The sequence below is a fragment of the Terrapene carolina genome, unplaced genomic scaffold (assembly GCF_002925995.2).
Source record: "Terrapene carolina triunguis isolate 2854851 unplaced genomic scaffold, T_m_triunguis-2.0 Scaffold67, whole genome shotgun sequence".
NCBI lineage: Eukaryota > Metazoa > Chordata > Testudines > Emydidae > Terrapene > Terrapene triunguis.
In genome coordinates this window covers 11,618,443-11,633,966 of record NW_020664418.1, presented here as the reverse complement: position 1 = coordinate 11,633,966, position 15,524 = coordinate 11,618,443, and the positions used below count along the sequence as shown (strand labels likewise).

Genomic DNA, 15,524 nt, shown 5'->3' with positions numbered 1-15,524 from the left:
TGCAGAGCTGCTGCTCAGGGATGGGAATCTCCTGGCACCCCAGCCTCCAAAATCATTCAGGCTGCACTTTTTGCACAATTTTGTGCTAGCTGAGGGGTGCGTGGGAAGTGGTGGCCTCTGCTGCAGGTGATGGGCATCTCATGTACTTAAAGCCACGGCCTAGAGGAGGAAAGCGCTTAACTGCAGAGTCTGCAGCTGCCTAGGGCCAGCGCTGAGGAATAAGAGAACCTGTCATTGCAAGGTTCAAGCATGCTCAGCCTTGGAATTGCCACCCCTCCTGCAGCTAGTAGGTGCACCTGTCCAAGCCTGGCCTCTGGCAATTGGCCCCATGGCTATAGCCAGAGAAGCTGCAGGTGGCTCTGTGACTACTGGGGACCATTAAGCTAGGAGCAGATAAAGAAACTGGAATTAACCTCAAGGAACAGAGGTCACCAGTAGGACAGGAATGTCAAGGGGAGCAGGGAAAGAGGAAGCAGGGCAGGCTTGCAGCGGGAGAATAGCCCCAGCAGGTTGGGGAGCATGTCCAAAGTAGAAAGGAAACAAGGTGGTGGTCTGGTAGTAGACTAGCATGTAGATGGGAGCAGAGGGAGAAAGGCTGGTGTCTTCAGATTCCCAAGGGCTAAGTCCTCACTTTGGGGAAATGGTGTTTGCAAGTGGCTTGCTCAAATAGCAAGATGGGTGCTGAGGGAGGGATTTGTCAGAATTGATCAGGTATTTGCTGGCTTTGGAACTTTGAGCTGACACCAGAACCCCATACAGTGACTGGTGACATAGGGTGGTACTGGAGACATGGCTATAGAAGGTCTGAATGAGGAAGGAGATAAATCTGTGGGGAGTTTCCCCTGATCACTATGAAAGTTCTACTCACTGTGGACACTGGTAAACCCACATGGGTGTACAGCTCAATGAGAAACTGGGGGCTGAGGGAGCTGTGTATGGCAATGCATATGGTCATGTAGAGGTGTGTGATCAAAATGAAAAATGTCTCTGAGATTCAGTACCGGGTATAGTATGGCACCAATGGCACTGCCACACCAGGCCCACACTCGGAGCCCACAGTGACTACATAGGGGCCCACAAATATGTTTGGCGCCGGGTCCCACAAAAGGTTAATCCGGCCCTGCTGGAGGAAGTGGCCCAGAGAACTGAAAGCAGTGTAGTTAAAGGGACATAGTGGCATGTGCCTGCTATTCTTAGGGTTCCTGGGCTGGGACCTGGAATAGGGGGTGGGCCTGGGTCCCCCCCATAGGCCCCTGGGGAAGTGGCCTACAGTTGGACAGAGATAAGCCCCCACAAAGGGATATGAACTGTTAAGAGGCCCAGCTGGCGAGCTGGGGCCAGAATGGACTAAGAGGGAAAAACCAGGGGATGCAGACACACCCGTCCAGAAGACGGCACTCACGAGAGGTGGGTGCCATGCCACTACAGTGCCAGAGTCTTTGTGGACACTGTGATCTCAGTTTTAAACCAGACTTTGCTGTAGCTTAATTTTAGTTAGGGACTTCTTTCCATTGCGAGTTTCTGCATTGTGAGACAGAGTCTAAATCTACAGCACACCAGCCTGTGGTGTTCACACATCCACGGTGGACACTGCTACCGCGCACTGAATGTCCCCCAGGGGCTGATACTGCGCAGCAAGTTGGTACACTGCAGATTCAAACCCCAGCTTGCCTCACAGTAACTTGCCATGTAGACAAGCCCTAGGAATCAATTAAACTGGACAGAAACGAGCCCCTCTTAAACCAGAATAAGGGTGTCCATGGAGCGGTTAACACTGCTTTAACGAGGTGCAGCTTTCCTGTGTAGCCTATGTCTGCACTACAGCCTATATTGGCATAACTTATGTCGCTTCAGAGGTGTGAATAAACCACCCTCCGCTGGGCGACGTAATTACACCGACATAAGTGCTCATGTGCACATTGCTGTGTTGGCTGGAAAGCGTCTCCCGCTGACGTCACTTCTGCCACTTGCGGAGGTGGGTTGTTTTTATGGCGACGGGAAATCTCTCTCCCGTCGGCATAGAGCATCGTCACTAGACATGCTGCAGCGGCGTGGCTGTATTGGGCTGCTGCAGTGCCATACGTGTAGGCATGGCATTAGTGTCAATGAGAATCAGGCCCTCCGAGCAGAACAGCACCAACCCCCTTCTAGTTTCCTGTCGTTTCAAGCATTTTGACTTTTTCACAGCTCTCCTAACACGGGCCCAATCTTGGCAAAATGGTTTGTTTTGAAATTTCTTTGACAAATGAAACATTTAAATAAAAATGTTTTTTTTCCAGTGAAAAGTGTTGTTAGAAAAAGTATTAAAAATAATTTGAACCAGATACATAGAGAGGGTTATGGGAGTGTGTGTGGTGGTGGTTGGATGGATGGATGAACAGTCATTGGAATAAAAAGGATGAAGGAAAATACTTTTTTACACCACTCATAATTCACCTGGGGAACTCACTCACAAGACATTGTTGATCCAAGGACATAGGAGGATCCCCCAAAAGGATTAGACATTTCTAGGAATCAGAAGAATTCCATGCACAGTTCCACAGGTGATTGTTTAGAAGGTATCTAAACCCTGTCCTTCAGGGCAAAAGCTGAGCCCTGACATCCTGTGCTCAGGAGCAGGCTCCAGCTGTGGCTGGCTTAGTGTGTCGTTGTCCAGTATGGGGATTCTTGAACCCTCCTGGGAGACCTGCTGTTGGGCACTAGACTGGATGGAGCCTGTCTTGGACTCGCTGTGGCATTGCCTGTGATCCCCACATCCCAGGAGGGAAAGATACAGAAAAGTTGGGCCCCTCTGACCAGTAAGTGGGGCTCCCCCAGCAAGAGGTGTAGGAGTGACTCTTCCCCACTGTAGGGAGCGCACAGGGCTCTGTTTCCCTGCCCTCGGCCAGGAGGGGATGGAGAGAAAGGAAGAGAGAAAGCTACCCAGCTCCTCACCCAGTAGCCAGGGGAGGGGCTGGGGCTGTCTCAGGAAGCTGTGCTGGGGCACGGTACTAGTGCATTGGAGACCCTATCGTCCCACCCTGCTCCCCCAACACAACACCCCTTGTGGCTCTGCAGCTCTTTGATGAGTACTGCAAGTCATACGGCACTAGTCTGCATTCCTCCACCAGGTGGCGTGCTGGCGGCGTGCTGCCCTGCTCTGTCAGCTTAGCACCTGCTGGCAAGGGGTGCAGACGTTTGTCCACCGTCCCAAACGGAGTGGTGCCCTCTGCTTTCCCCAGTTTTGGTGGTGGCTTACGTGACTCTCAGCGTTTCTGTGATGAGGGGCAGCCACTGCCTGCTCAGACCTGCTGCCTGTTCCTCCTTACAGCAATGACCTGAGATTAGATCCCAAATTCCCCTCCAAAGATGGACACTTGGGCAGAGGGAGTACGTGACCTATGCTAGGCCGCAGAGCTGAAGCCCAGGTTTATGGGGAACTATTATTCCATGTAAACATTATTAATTAGTTTGCTGAACAGCAGCAAAGTGCACCCACCATAGGCCAGTGTGCACCCAACCAACCCACCCGACCTCTGCCCTGTCACGTCAGACTCTTCTAGCTGAGTGAGGCAGGGTTAGAGCATGTGGTTATGTGATTAAAGACTGGGTGGGGGAAGCAGAGGCAGAAGAGGGCTGAATTAAGGCTGCAGAAGTAAGGTTAAAATTGGCATTTTCCAACTGTCAGGTGCTTGATTCTGCAACCTCAGTTATGGTTTTTTAATGCCATTTTCTAGGGGTGAAAAAGGCAAAAGTCACTTCCGGTTATGTGCACCTGCACCAGTCAGTTCATGACCTAGCATCATCAGGCTTTGAGCCCTGAGCGGTCAGTACAGGCTGCTCCCACGCAAGCCACAGAACTAACCTTGCCAGGGGGCCGTGGCAGAAAGCTGGGGAATGTGAATGAGCTGTTAACAGAGGCCAGCAACACACTAGGTTACCTAGGCCTGAGTGGCCCTGTTTTACAGTCAACATAGCCAAGGGGAAAGATAAGTGCTGAGAGCACAGTGGCTAATGGACGGCACTGGGCCTCCTGCAATAGTACGATGGGTTCTAATCTCAGCTTAATAATAAAAACAGTGAAGGATACAGAATTCTTAGCCCCGGTCTGTAGAATGACACAGTCTAGAGCTCCTGGGTTCCTGGGTCCCAGCACAGTGCCCCTTCCCTAGCCCACAGGGGAAAGCCAAAGGAGTCTGGCTGGTGATTGAGGTCTGTGTGCCAGGCTGAAGTGAGACACCAGGCTGGTGCATGCCCAGGGCTGGAGAATGTTGAGGCTCTGGGGCACACTGCTGAAACCAAGCAACCCATAGATGGGAGATGGTGTCTCAACAGTGTATAACTCAGAGCGGGGTGGATGAGGCCAGGAAAAGGCACCTCTGTGACGTTATTGACATAATCTGGGACCATATAGAACATGGTTGCAACTAAAGTCCTGTAGTGGCACCAAATCTTGTATAAAGGGGGTCAAATGAGGTGTCTAAGACAAGGTTATGGTTTGCTAGTTATGATTATGCTGTCTATATGTGTGTATCAATCTTGTAGTTAAAGTTATGAATATTGGCTCTATACTGTCTGTATTTCAAACTTATGCTATGCTTCTGGGAAACATCCCAGACAAGTTGGTGTTAGCTCTGCCTAGCCTGCTTGATGGCCCATTAAGGACCATCAGCTATACAACTGACCCATTGAGAGAAGGCAAATACGCCTTGTAACTCAGCAAAGTATGCAGGGACTGGCCCATGTGACTCCATTTTGCTGTAATTTTCCACAGTAAGAACAAAAAGGTGTTCTTACACCTGGAAAAGACTATAAAAAGCTGATGCCTTATTTCCATCTGGTCTTCAATCCTGCTTCTTACCTCTGGAGGGACTTTGCTACAAACAGAAGCTCTACACAAAGGACTGATGACCCAAATCAAGTCTCTGGGATGTATTCCAGAGACTTGATCTGAACCTGCAGTTTATTCTATCACTGATACAAGCCTGAACCAAGAACTTTGCCATTACTTTATGTAATTGATTCAATTTAACCGATTCTAACTCTCATCTATATCTTTTTCCTTTTATGAATAAACCTTTAGATTTTAGATTCTAAAGGATTGGCAACAGCGTGATTTGTGGGTAAGATCTGATTTGTATATTGACCTGGGTCTGGGGCTTGGTCCTATGGGATCAGGAGAACCTTTTTTCTTTTAATGGGGTATTGGTTTTCATAACCATTCATCCCCATAACGAGAGATACTGGTGTTGATACTGGGAAACTGGAGTGTCTAAGGGAATCGCTTGTGTGACTTGTGGTTAGCCAGTGGGGTGAGACCAAAGTCCTCTTTGTCTGGCTGGTTTGGTTTGCCTTAGAGGTGGAAAAACCCCAGCCTTGGGCTGTAACTGCCCTGTTTAAGCAATTTGTCCTGAATTGGCACTCTCAGTTGGGTCCCGCCAGAACCAGCATCGTTACAACCTCCTTGACCCCAGGACCATTCCTTGGCCAGAGCTCAAGTCCTGCTACAGCTCAGGGGCGTGCAAGTGCTCTTGAAAGAAACCATCCCAAGAATTTTTATATTGGAAAGCATTAGCCAGCCTTAATACAGGGCTCTCTGCTTCTCCGCACATAGTGCTATACAGCACCTCTCTTCCTCACAACAGGGCAAAGGAGCTCCTGGCTCAGCCCATGTGTGCGGGCATACGTGGGCACTCCAGCAGTAACTGGCATTTCCATAGAGGATGCCGTCTGCTAATCACTGCCAGAGTCATGCTGCAATCTCAGACATGTTCTTAAGTACAGACAGTATCAGCTGCTGGATCTGTTACCATCTCACTCATGTAATGAGCTTTTTTTTAAGACGTTGGGCTGTAACTTAACAGCCCATGAACCTCCACACCCTTTTCTGCATGTTAGCTGTTAGCTCCCCACAGTCACCATTCAGCTTCGGTGTTGTTGCTGCCATGTTTGCATAAACAAATCCAGCATCATTCCTGGAACGGTTGAAGTGTATGGTTCTTGGCCTCTGTGTCCGACCTCTACAAGGAAGCATACAGCACAATCCCAGCTAAAAAGAAGCGGCTCTCAGTGAATCAGGAAGCGCCTATCAGCTCTGGGTAGATAACACAAATCTCAGGACAGCTGCCACCCTTTCTTAAATAAATCCAGCATTATTCCTGGAACAGTTGTGGATCTTGGCCTCTGTGTCCGACCTCTACAAGGAAGCATAGAGCACAATCCCAGCTAAAAGGAAGCGGCTGACAGTGAATCAGGCAGCGCCTATCAGCTCTGGGTTGATAACACAAATCTCAGGGCATTACAGCATGGAGAATGTGATATCATCATTGGTAAATGATCCGCTCCTAGCTACGGCTGCTGGAGAGGTGTCAATCATGATGTCACCATGTCTGTTCACAGCCTTTGATACCAGGAACTGTGAAACTGTCTTGACTCATCATGTAATCCCTGAGCTGCAGCTCCCCTGCCCAATAAAGATTTTTGCCATAAGCAATGTCCCCTGAATGTGCCAGATGTCAGATGCCCACAGCCTCAGGTAGGATGATACCCATTTTGCAGATAGGAAAGCTGAGTTTAAGTGACAAGAAGTAGAGGCATAGTGGGCTCATGACTTGGGTCCAGATCCTCCAAGGCATTTATGTGCCTAGTTCCCAGTGATTTCAGCGGAAGTGGGGAGCCTAAATACCTTTGATCTGGGCCTCAGAGACAGGGGACTAGATTCTGTTCTCCTCAGGCTTTCTACCACCTTGCAGCCTCTGAATTCTGGGTCTGCTGAGGGCCTTCTCAGACCCTGGTGCAATTAGAGCAGCCCCTGGGTTGACATTTAGTGGGACTTGTGCTCCTAACTCACTTAAGTGCTTTAGAAAATCCCATCTCACCTTTGCTTCAAAATGTGTCATTTGACACTTGCTGGGAGGCTGCTTTGAGGTGCTATTGAGGGAGTGGAAAAGACAGGAGAGCGCAGCCCATGTAGGAGTGATCAGCCCTGGGGCATGGCTGGAGTTGCTCGGAGGCTCAGATCCCACTGTGAATTGCCCCTGGGAGCTGGCCCAGCCAATCAGAAAAGGTCAGGAGCCTGCACGTTGCTACACTTCTCTTGTTTTTATTACAGTGTTCTTAGCATAAATACACAAACTCCAAAACTCACCCGGACATATCACAAATCACATGTGCACAGATGCTGAAGTGCAGCAGGGGATGTCGGATAAATAGAGGTCAGCCCAGCCGAGGGGAGCCAGCCACGAGACGATGGAGTCTGTGTGAGGTGACGCCTGCTCTCGGGACCAACTCAGTACAGAGAGTCGCCCAATCCCCTGAGCGGCTGCACACCGCAGCGCTGGCACTGCGCGCTGGGTCATAGCTCACTTGAGGTCAGGCCCAGGTTTAGCAAAGGGAGCCAGGCCGCTTCAAACACGCTGCTTTCCTTTTGTGCAGCCCTAGGACTGGCGCGTGTGCCTCCAGCTGGAGAGCCGCTCAGCACCTCACAGAATCGGGCCCTGTGAGAAGATTCTCTTAGGAAGCCAGTCCCCACAATGGCATGGCAGTCTGCGCAGTCCCATTCCCCACACCTGCATTCCTGCCCACCAGACATGCAGAGCCAGGGCACGGTCCCCCACCGCCTGCCCACTGTCAGACACTCAGGTGCTGCCATGTGACCACCTGCCTGTGGGCCCCACGCTCAGCCTTAGTGTCTCCTTTGTGGAGCTCACCTGCCTGTGGGCACTTACCCCACAAATCCTTTGCCCCAGCACATTCATGGAACCACTTGCCAGGGGCTTGGCTGACCACAGGGAGATTTACAGAGGACTCAGAGAGCTGGCCCCAGGGTGGTGACTCACAGCACCAGGGAGGTGACAGCAGGGTCTCTGGAAGCAGTAGGTGATGGTGAACCCAAGTGCTGCCTCCCCAGGGGGAACAGGGAGCTAGATCTCCAAGGGGCGAGGCCCCAGGTGTGGCCCCTAGGGTTTGAGAGCTACAGGAGGAACATGAGGGTGAGTTGGCCTAAGACAGATGACTTGCTGGCTCAGGTGCCAGCGAAGCCGTGGGACCTGGGGTGTGACTGGTACGTGGGACTGAATCCATGGCTTTAGGAGTCATTCAGCTTTGTACCCACCCAATGCATCTCTTTTTAAAGTGAAACCTCCCTAAGCCCTTGTTCCAGCAAGTGGATTAGGCCCATGGCTGTGCTATTAGCTACAGGCAGCATACAGCGCCTGCCCCATGTGGCTGCTGAAGCAGGCAAGGATACACAGTTTTTAAGGCCAGAATGGACCATTCAATCATCGAATGTAACCCTCCTGTATGGCACGGGCCAGAGAACTTCACCCCCGTTGCCCCTGTATTGAGCCCCATAACTTGTGTTATGGGCCTTTTGCCAGAGTGGGTGGGGGAGGTTCTGTGGTCTGTAACACGCAGGAGGCTGTGATGGTCCCTTCTGGCGCTAAAGGCTGTGAGGCCCAGAAAGATGCCAGCTGGAACCTGAAAACTTCCAGAGATGGAGAATCCACCCCTGCCTTGGGAGTTTGTGCCAGTCGTTATGCTCCCTCACTGTTAACAACTAGGGCCTTCTCTCCACTTTGAGTTTGGCTGGCTTTAACCTCCAGCCATTGGTTCTTGTGCTGCCTTTCGCTGCTAGATTAGAGCCCTTTACTTGGCAACGTTTGCTCCCCATGAAGGTACTTCTACCCCCTTGCTGTACCTAACCTGGTTGCTGGCAGTGCTTTAGTGCAATGCTCCCCTGCTGTCTTGTCGTGCCAATATTCCAGCTGCCCTCCCTAACAGAGAGAGGTATAGTGCTGACCAGCGGGACTGCACCAGGAGGCAGCTCATTATGCAATCTCCCCTCCTCCCCCCCCGCCCAGAGCTGCTCATTGAACATACTAAAAAGCTTCAATATTCTTCATATTGGGTTTGGCCTTTTCAGTCTGTTACGTAGAATACTGGATGCCAGTAGTACTTCAGTCCCGCCTGCAGGATCCGAGTGTCTCTCACATACTTATTATATGTGGGTGTCACAGCCCCTCCATGCGAGATTCCATTCCCCCTACTCGTGGGTTCAACATCTGTAGCCGGATGTGAGTCCAGTGGGAGAAGGGAGAGTTTTGACCTGACTCCAGAAAGGGTGTGGAAGTGCAAGCGGAAACGGCCCCTGGGAACCCATTTGAGCAGAGCAACTATGCAGCGCAACTCCGAGGCAGCATCTTCCCTTTCTCTGGAGATCGCTGGAGAGGAGATGAACTTGGAGGGTTCTCAGCCCAGCAGAGCGTGGCAAGGCGCTTGCTGATTTCTCAGGTGCCAGCAGGACGTGTGAGTTCGATCTCCGTGGAGAGCCGGAGAAGGATCTGGACTCCTTAGTGCTCTGCTTCCTTGTGCTTAGGGTCCAACTAGGGAGGGAGGAGGAGCTTCCTCTAGACCGCCTCAATGGTCAGTGCAAAGTTGTCATAAGGATTCTTTTTGCTTGCCCGGAAGTGGGGGTTGCCATACGCTTCCCCCAGCATCGCATCCCCTTCCTCTTCATCCTCGCTCAGATCAAAGAAGGCTTTCAGTGCCTGAGGTCGGAGGTGGTGCAGCGCAACCACTACCACCCCAATCAGGAAACACAGCAAGCCTGGAAGACACAAGCAACGCACACACACTCAGCAAACTCCCCAACTGTGCACCCTCCACACAAGAAGGGCCCCTTGGGAGCAGCATGTCCCTCCCGCAGGGCGACAGATTGCACCCAGCTACCAGCCTGGGACACATCCCAGCTTCCACCCAGCTGATGCCCCCTGTGTGTATTCTGACAGGCAAGTGGGAACGGCCTCCAAATGGGGAACTATCACATCACCTTCCGCCTCTCACTGCAGTGACGGCACCATGGGCTGCTGTGCTCTGCCCCGCTTTCAAATCCCATGCCACACCCTACAGCGCCATCAGCTGGACGTTTTGGGAACATACATAGACTGTGGGAATTCTTACCACTCCGGCTATTAAGCGCATACGAAACCCACAATCTACTGAAAAAGTCCCACAGTGGCCTGCCAGCCCACTCCGCCCCACCGCCAGGAGCGATGCTTTTCACTGTGCAAAGGAACTGGTACATTTTGTTGAGCATGAGGCCTGTTTCTCCAAACAGCACCGGAGACCAGGCTGACTGGGTGTTAGCGATTCAGAGCAGCTGCGGATACAACCTGCTCAGCAGAGCTGTCTGGAGAATGACAGGGTTTTTTGTGGAAAATTTGAATATTTTTTCCTTTTGATTTTTAAATTTCCTGTGATTTTTTTTAATTTAACAAAAAAAAGTAGTTTTTTAAAAAACTGTTTTCAGTTAAAAAAATGAGTTTTTAAAAATCCCATTTTTTTTCCAAATGCCAAAACTTTTTACCCCAATCTAATAATTTCTGCCAAAAACATTTTCAGAAATGTCAATCACAGTCAAACGTCCAATGAAAAAACACCAACTCCTGTGCTCCGTGGGAACACACGCATTGCATCAGCCCCAGGGGGAGCTGCAGAGCATGGAGCAACACAGCCAGGTTCATAGCTGATGGCTCTGACCCTCACGGGTTGGCTGTGAGGGACTTAGAACTGGACAAGAAGCAGCAGGTGCATGGGGAAAATCTGCCTCCTCCTCAGCCACCTGGTCTCTCCTGGAACCATGTACACACAAAGCAAGTGTGATGCCTACTTGTTGCAAGTGTGAGCCAGAAGGATGCCCCGTAGACAGTCTGCAAGGAGGCTGGACCGAACTGGATGGCGCACATGGGGGAGTTCCTGACCGTGGAGAAGGAGAGCAGCGAGAAGATCATGAAGGCCCCAGTGACCAGGATCATGTAGCCCCCGTAGACCAGGACTGGCATGGAGAACAGCATGTTGGAAATGAGCCAAGCACAAAATGCCACCCTGGTGGGAACAGAAAGGCCACAAAATGATGAGACCCACACACAGCCACTGGAACGGGCCACTGTCTTGGCCCCAAACTGACCGCTGGGCAAGCTCTGGCCTTGTAAACCCCTCGCTCCCTGAACGCTCACCTCCAGGCTGGTCTAGGAGCTCCAGGCTGTTCCTGGGCTTCCCCCAGGCACTGCCAGGACAATGTACTGGATGCCCCTCCCAGATTCCACGGGCCAAGACAGAGCGGCGGTACCCGTGGACAGAATGTGGCTCCTAATGTTGGACATGGCTGTTCCTTTGTATGGAGTGAGGCAGCTTTTCTCCGTAGTTCTGCAAAGGGCCAGGAGGTGCTGAAAGCCATGCCAGGGGCAGGCTAAGGGAAGAGGCAGACTGCAGCAAATTCAGCCCCCTGTGCCCAGAAGGGTGGGCTCCAACCCTCAACTCCAAGTCAAAGGAAGGTTCCAAGTCAGATTGGAAGGACCGTGTTTCCAGTCTCGCCCGTCTGTCCAGCCCCAGTGGAGTTCACCCGCAGTCTCTCTACCCACTCATGCTTCCTGGATGTAGGCAACAGGGGCCAAGATTTTCAAAAACAGGAGCCTAAAGTCAGACTCCTCCATCCATATTTAGGCACCTGCCTGATCCTCAGCAATGCTGAGCACTCTCTAGCCCCCCTGGACCTACACCTGTGACCCCCAGGGCCTGGTTTCTGCTACAGATTGACTTGGCTGCTGTATGGTTATTGTGAATGGGCTAACTTGTGTAGACCCCATTGCAGTGGGGGATGGGGGGAGGCAGGCACCGCTGCAGGCCATGTCTGCTCCTAGGGAATGGGAGTCCAGTCTGGCTTTCCAGAGGAGTCTCCCAGCACAGCAGGCTTTGCTAGCAAACCCATTTCACTTGGAGCAGGCCCAGGCCAAACCCAGGATGCACAGTCTGCTCCTCTCAGAAAGGGAGATCGTCCGGCTCCCTATGAAGAAGGAGGAGGCTCACCAGAGAGTTGCTGATGCGTAGTGGCCGGAGATCCTGTACTGGCTGTACACGCCGCAGGGGCTCTGCTGGCTGAACTTCTCTGCCACGTACAGGATGGGGCTGGGCAGCCCCTTCTCCAGGCCCTCGTTGTAGATTTGGTTGTAGTTTACTCCAAAGCGCCAGGCAAAGTGCTCGTTGTAGTTGATGGTTTCATTGATCTGATTCACTGGGTTCCCTGCAGGAAAGGGAAGCGTCTCATTAGCCTTGGGGCAGAACAGAGATTCCGCAGTGTGTGGGGATCCAGGGGGCCGAGCAGTAACGGAGGGGCCAGTTAGTTACCTGAAGGGCAGGGCTATTGCTGAGCTTACTGCCCCTTCATACCACCAGCCTGCCTTGGGGTAGTCACCCCAGAAAGATGAGAAGCCCCACTGTCTCCCCTTCCCAGCTCTTCCCAGGCTGACCAGTTCTGGTGGGTTGTGTGTCATGGATGTGGCCCAGAATCCAGAAGTCAGACAGTACTGACCGGGTGGTGAGCAACTGTGCTCTCCCCAACCAGAGACAGGCATGTTACAGGCAGTTCCCCCCCTTCCTCCCGCCCAGGATCTAGGTGGCCCAGCAAGCAGACTGGCACCCAGCATGCACTGGGAACCAGAGGAGATGTACGGGGCCCCTGCGGCTGGTAGTGGAGTTGGTGGCCTTACAACAAAGTGAGGGCCAACAGCTCATGCTACGATGTCCAAAGTCAGGGTTGGGGAGAGATCCCCACGTGCTGTGCACATGGGCCGCGTCTCACTGGCTGATGCATCCCAGCGTTGCACTCACCTACTAGCGTGACGTTGACTCCCCCCAAGCCGATGTGCAGGCCAACGTCGGCATTCACCATGGTGCGGCTGAAGGATTTGTAGGAGGTGTTTGCTGTCACCTGGCCAGTCTCCCAGTCCCCGGTGAACTGCACAGCTGGGAGGGGAGAGGAATCGTGGGTGGAATTAGTCAGGGGCTGGCACCAGGCGCTGCTGCCCTCATGATCACCAACTGTGGGCAGAGTCTGGGTTTGTAGGGATTTCAACTAACCCATGGACTCTGTGCAGTCATCTGTTCAAAGACAGAGGCCAGCAAAGCTCCAAAAGGCCCTGACTGGCTTCTCACTACTGAAATAAGCTCTTTAGGCTCACACCTAGCCCTGTCTGGGATCCCTCCAGGCAGAATTGCCCGGCCCTGTGGCAAATTGAAGCAGAGAGGAGCCTTCACATCTTGGATCCAAAGGGTCACCTTGACTAGGGCATGTTCCAGCAGGACCTGGGAAGCCACTCACTGGCAGTGGTGCAAAGCAGTGGATGTGTGGCCTAGTGGATAGAGCACAGACGTAGGGTGCTGAGCTGCCCTGTGCTGCCCCCCTTGGTTGCTGAGCTGCCCCCTTTTAAAACAAACCATTTATTCATCCTTGAACCTTTCAGATTTTCAAAGCTCTAAAGATGGAGCCTGCACAGCCTCCCTGTCTCAGGCAGGTTCAGTCCATAGGGCCAGAATGCTCCCCCCCCCTCCCCCCAGGGGGAGACGCTCGGAGGTCTGGGAGTCTATGTGTGAAGAAGGAGTGGGGCAGAGGGGATGCATCAAATTGTCCCCCCTCCAGCCCATGGTGCATGTCTAGTTCATGCAACCTAAGGCTACATCTACACTACAGGGGGGAGTCGATTTAAGATACGCAAATTCAGCTACGTGAATAGCGTAGCTGAATTCGACGTATCACAGCCGACTTACCCCGTTGTGAAGACGGCGGCAAAATCGACTTCTGCGGCTTTTTGTCGGCGGCGCTTACTACCACCTCCCCTGGTGGAGTTAGAGCGCCGATTCGGGGATCGATTGTCGCGTCCCGATGGGACGCGATAAATTGATCCCCGAGAGGTCGATTTCTACCCGCCGATTCAGGCGGGTAGTATAGACCAGACCTTAGACCCCTGGAGAACAGGCCTAGAAGGGGGCAGTGGTGGGGCTGGCACAGACCCTAGAGTTCTCAGCACCCCAGCTCCAATGACACTGCACTGCCAGGGAATGGGGGAGCCAGAGCTGGGGTGGCCTGCAACAGGGGGCCTTCAGCAGCCGCCTGAGATCCATGCAAGGCTCAGGGGCTGAACCTCCTGCTTCTGCTATGGAGGCACAAAGCCAGACCTGTTCCTTTCACCCAGGGGGAGAATTCAGAGGAAATGCCCCAAGGGCAAACTCTGAGATCTTGCTGTAGACACACTGCAGTCCAGAAGGACTGGGGGCTTGCAAAATGGTATGATCCCTGAGTACTCAGGACCCCCCCCTCCCCCAGTACTTGCTGGGGGGGGGGGTGTCACAGAGCCAGAGTATCTATCTATTGAATCCAAACTGGGCTTCCGGGTGGTGCCAGACAGAGAAATTCTTGGCTTCAGCTCTGAAAACGATTCATTATTCTTGTGTGCCCAAGCAGCACATGTGGTGGCTCTCAAGTGCCTCAGGGAGGGTGGACTCACTCCCCGAGAAGGGCGTGGGGGCTGTGCCCGCTGCCTCTTGCCCCTTCTCTGAGAGCCAGTCTTCTGCATTTCCTCAGAGTGTTCCCGTGTCACTTGGACTCAGGGAGCAGCCTGTAAAAATGGCAGGGACTGATCCTTAGGGCTATCGGGTGCTGCCAGTTGTAACAACACTCAGCATCTCTCCAGCAGCTGCCTTCTAAGGGTCCCAGTGTGCTTTACAAACAGGGATTCAGCCACACTCAGCACCCCTGAGAGAGGGGCAAATACGATAGTGTGTGCATGTATGTGTGCATGCACCACTGCCCTCTACTGGCTGGCACCAGAACTGTTCAGCTGTGCATCAGAGGCCTCCCTCCTGCTTACAGCCATTCTCCTGTAGATTACATAAGGGAATGTGTTTTGGCACAGGGGGATTTGATTTCTATTCCCTGAGAAGCTCCAAGCGGCCACAGAGAGCAGAATAGTGACAGTCACAGCATTCCTAGGTGGCCATGTATTTATTAAAATACTGTCAAGCCCATTATAGAGATGCGGAAACTGAGGCCCAGACAGGTTAAGTGACTTGTCCAGGTCACAAAGGAAGATTGAGTCAGAGTTGGGAATAGAACCCAGATCTCCTGTGCTCTAACCACTAGCCCATGCTTCCTGTGCACACACCCAAAGCCTCCCTACCAGGAAGTGCCCCTGCTCTGGGAATACAGCCCCAGGTGTCACTGGCTAGTTCGAGGGATCACTTACCAACAATCACCGCCCCAATGAAAAGGCTCAGGATAACCCGGAGTAGCCAATACAGCCTCTGTGAGGAGAGAGATGGAAGGGGGGGTCAGGTAAAAGGAGTGGCCCAACAGGTCCTCAGTTCTCTGAGTCAGTGAATGTAACAAAACCACTTAAAAGGCGCAAAGCTAGTATGAGACTAAGTTCTCTGGGACAGGGACAGAGGCTCTGCACATGTTGGTGCAGCACCTCGCACCAATCCTGATCAGGGCTTCTAGGCTCTGCTGTGAGGGGGGAGAGGGCAGGACTTAAGTAGCAGGAGGTGCAGCCTATCAGAGGGGAGGGGCAAATACAGAGGTGGGGGAAGCCCAGGATTGGACTAGCAGGGGGCTGTGGGGCAGGGCTGTAGTGCCCTGGCAGAGCAGGGGGCAGGGCTATAGTGCAAGACTAGCAGGGGGCTGTGGGGCAGGGCTGGGGTGCCCTGGCAGAGCA

The 15,524-nt window shown here is 52.6% G+C and overlaps 1 protein-coding gene across 1 annotated transcript in view; it reads right to left on the bottom strand.

The window, feature by feature from the left end:
* Positions 1 to 9,110: 9,110 nt before the first annotated feature.
* The window catches only part of DUOXA2 (dual oxidase maturation factor 2), a 6,725-nt gene continuing 311 nt past the window's right edge, over positions 9,111 to 15,524 (bottom strand). The window contains exons 2-6 of the mRNA XM_024213793.1: positions 15,057 to 15,114; positions 12,646 to 12,780; positions 11,845 to 12,058; positions 10,649 to 10,863; positions 9,111 to 9,586 (exon numbers count right to left, since the gene is read on the bottom strand). Coding sequence (XP_024069561.1) covers positions 9,387 to 9,586; positions 10,649 to 10,863; positions 11,845 to 12,058; positions 12,646 to 12,780; positions 15,057 to 15,114 — 822 coding nt within the window. The 3' untranslated portion in view covers positions 9,111 to 9,386. The remainder of the gene's footprint in view (positions 9,587 to 10,648; positions 10,864 to 11,844; positions 12,059 to 12,645; positions 12,781 to 15,056; positions 15,115 to 15,524) is intronic.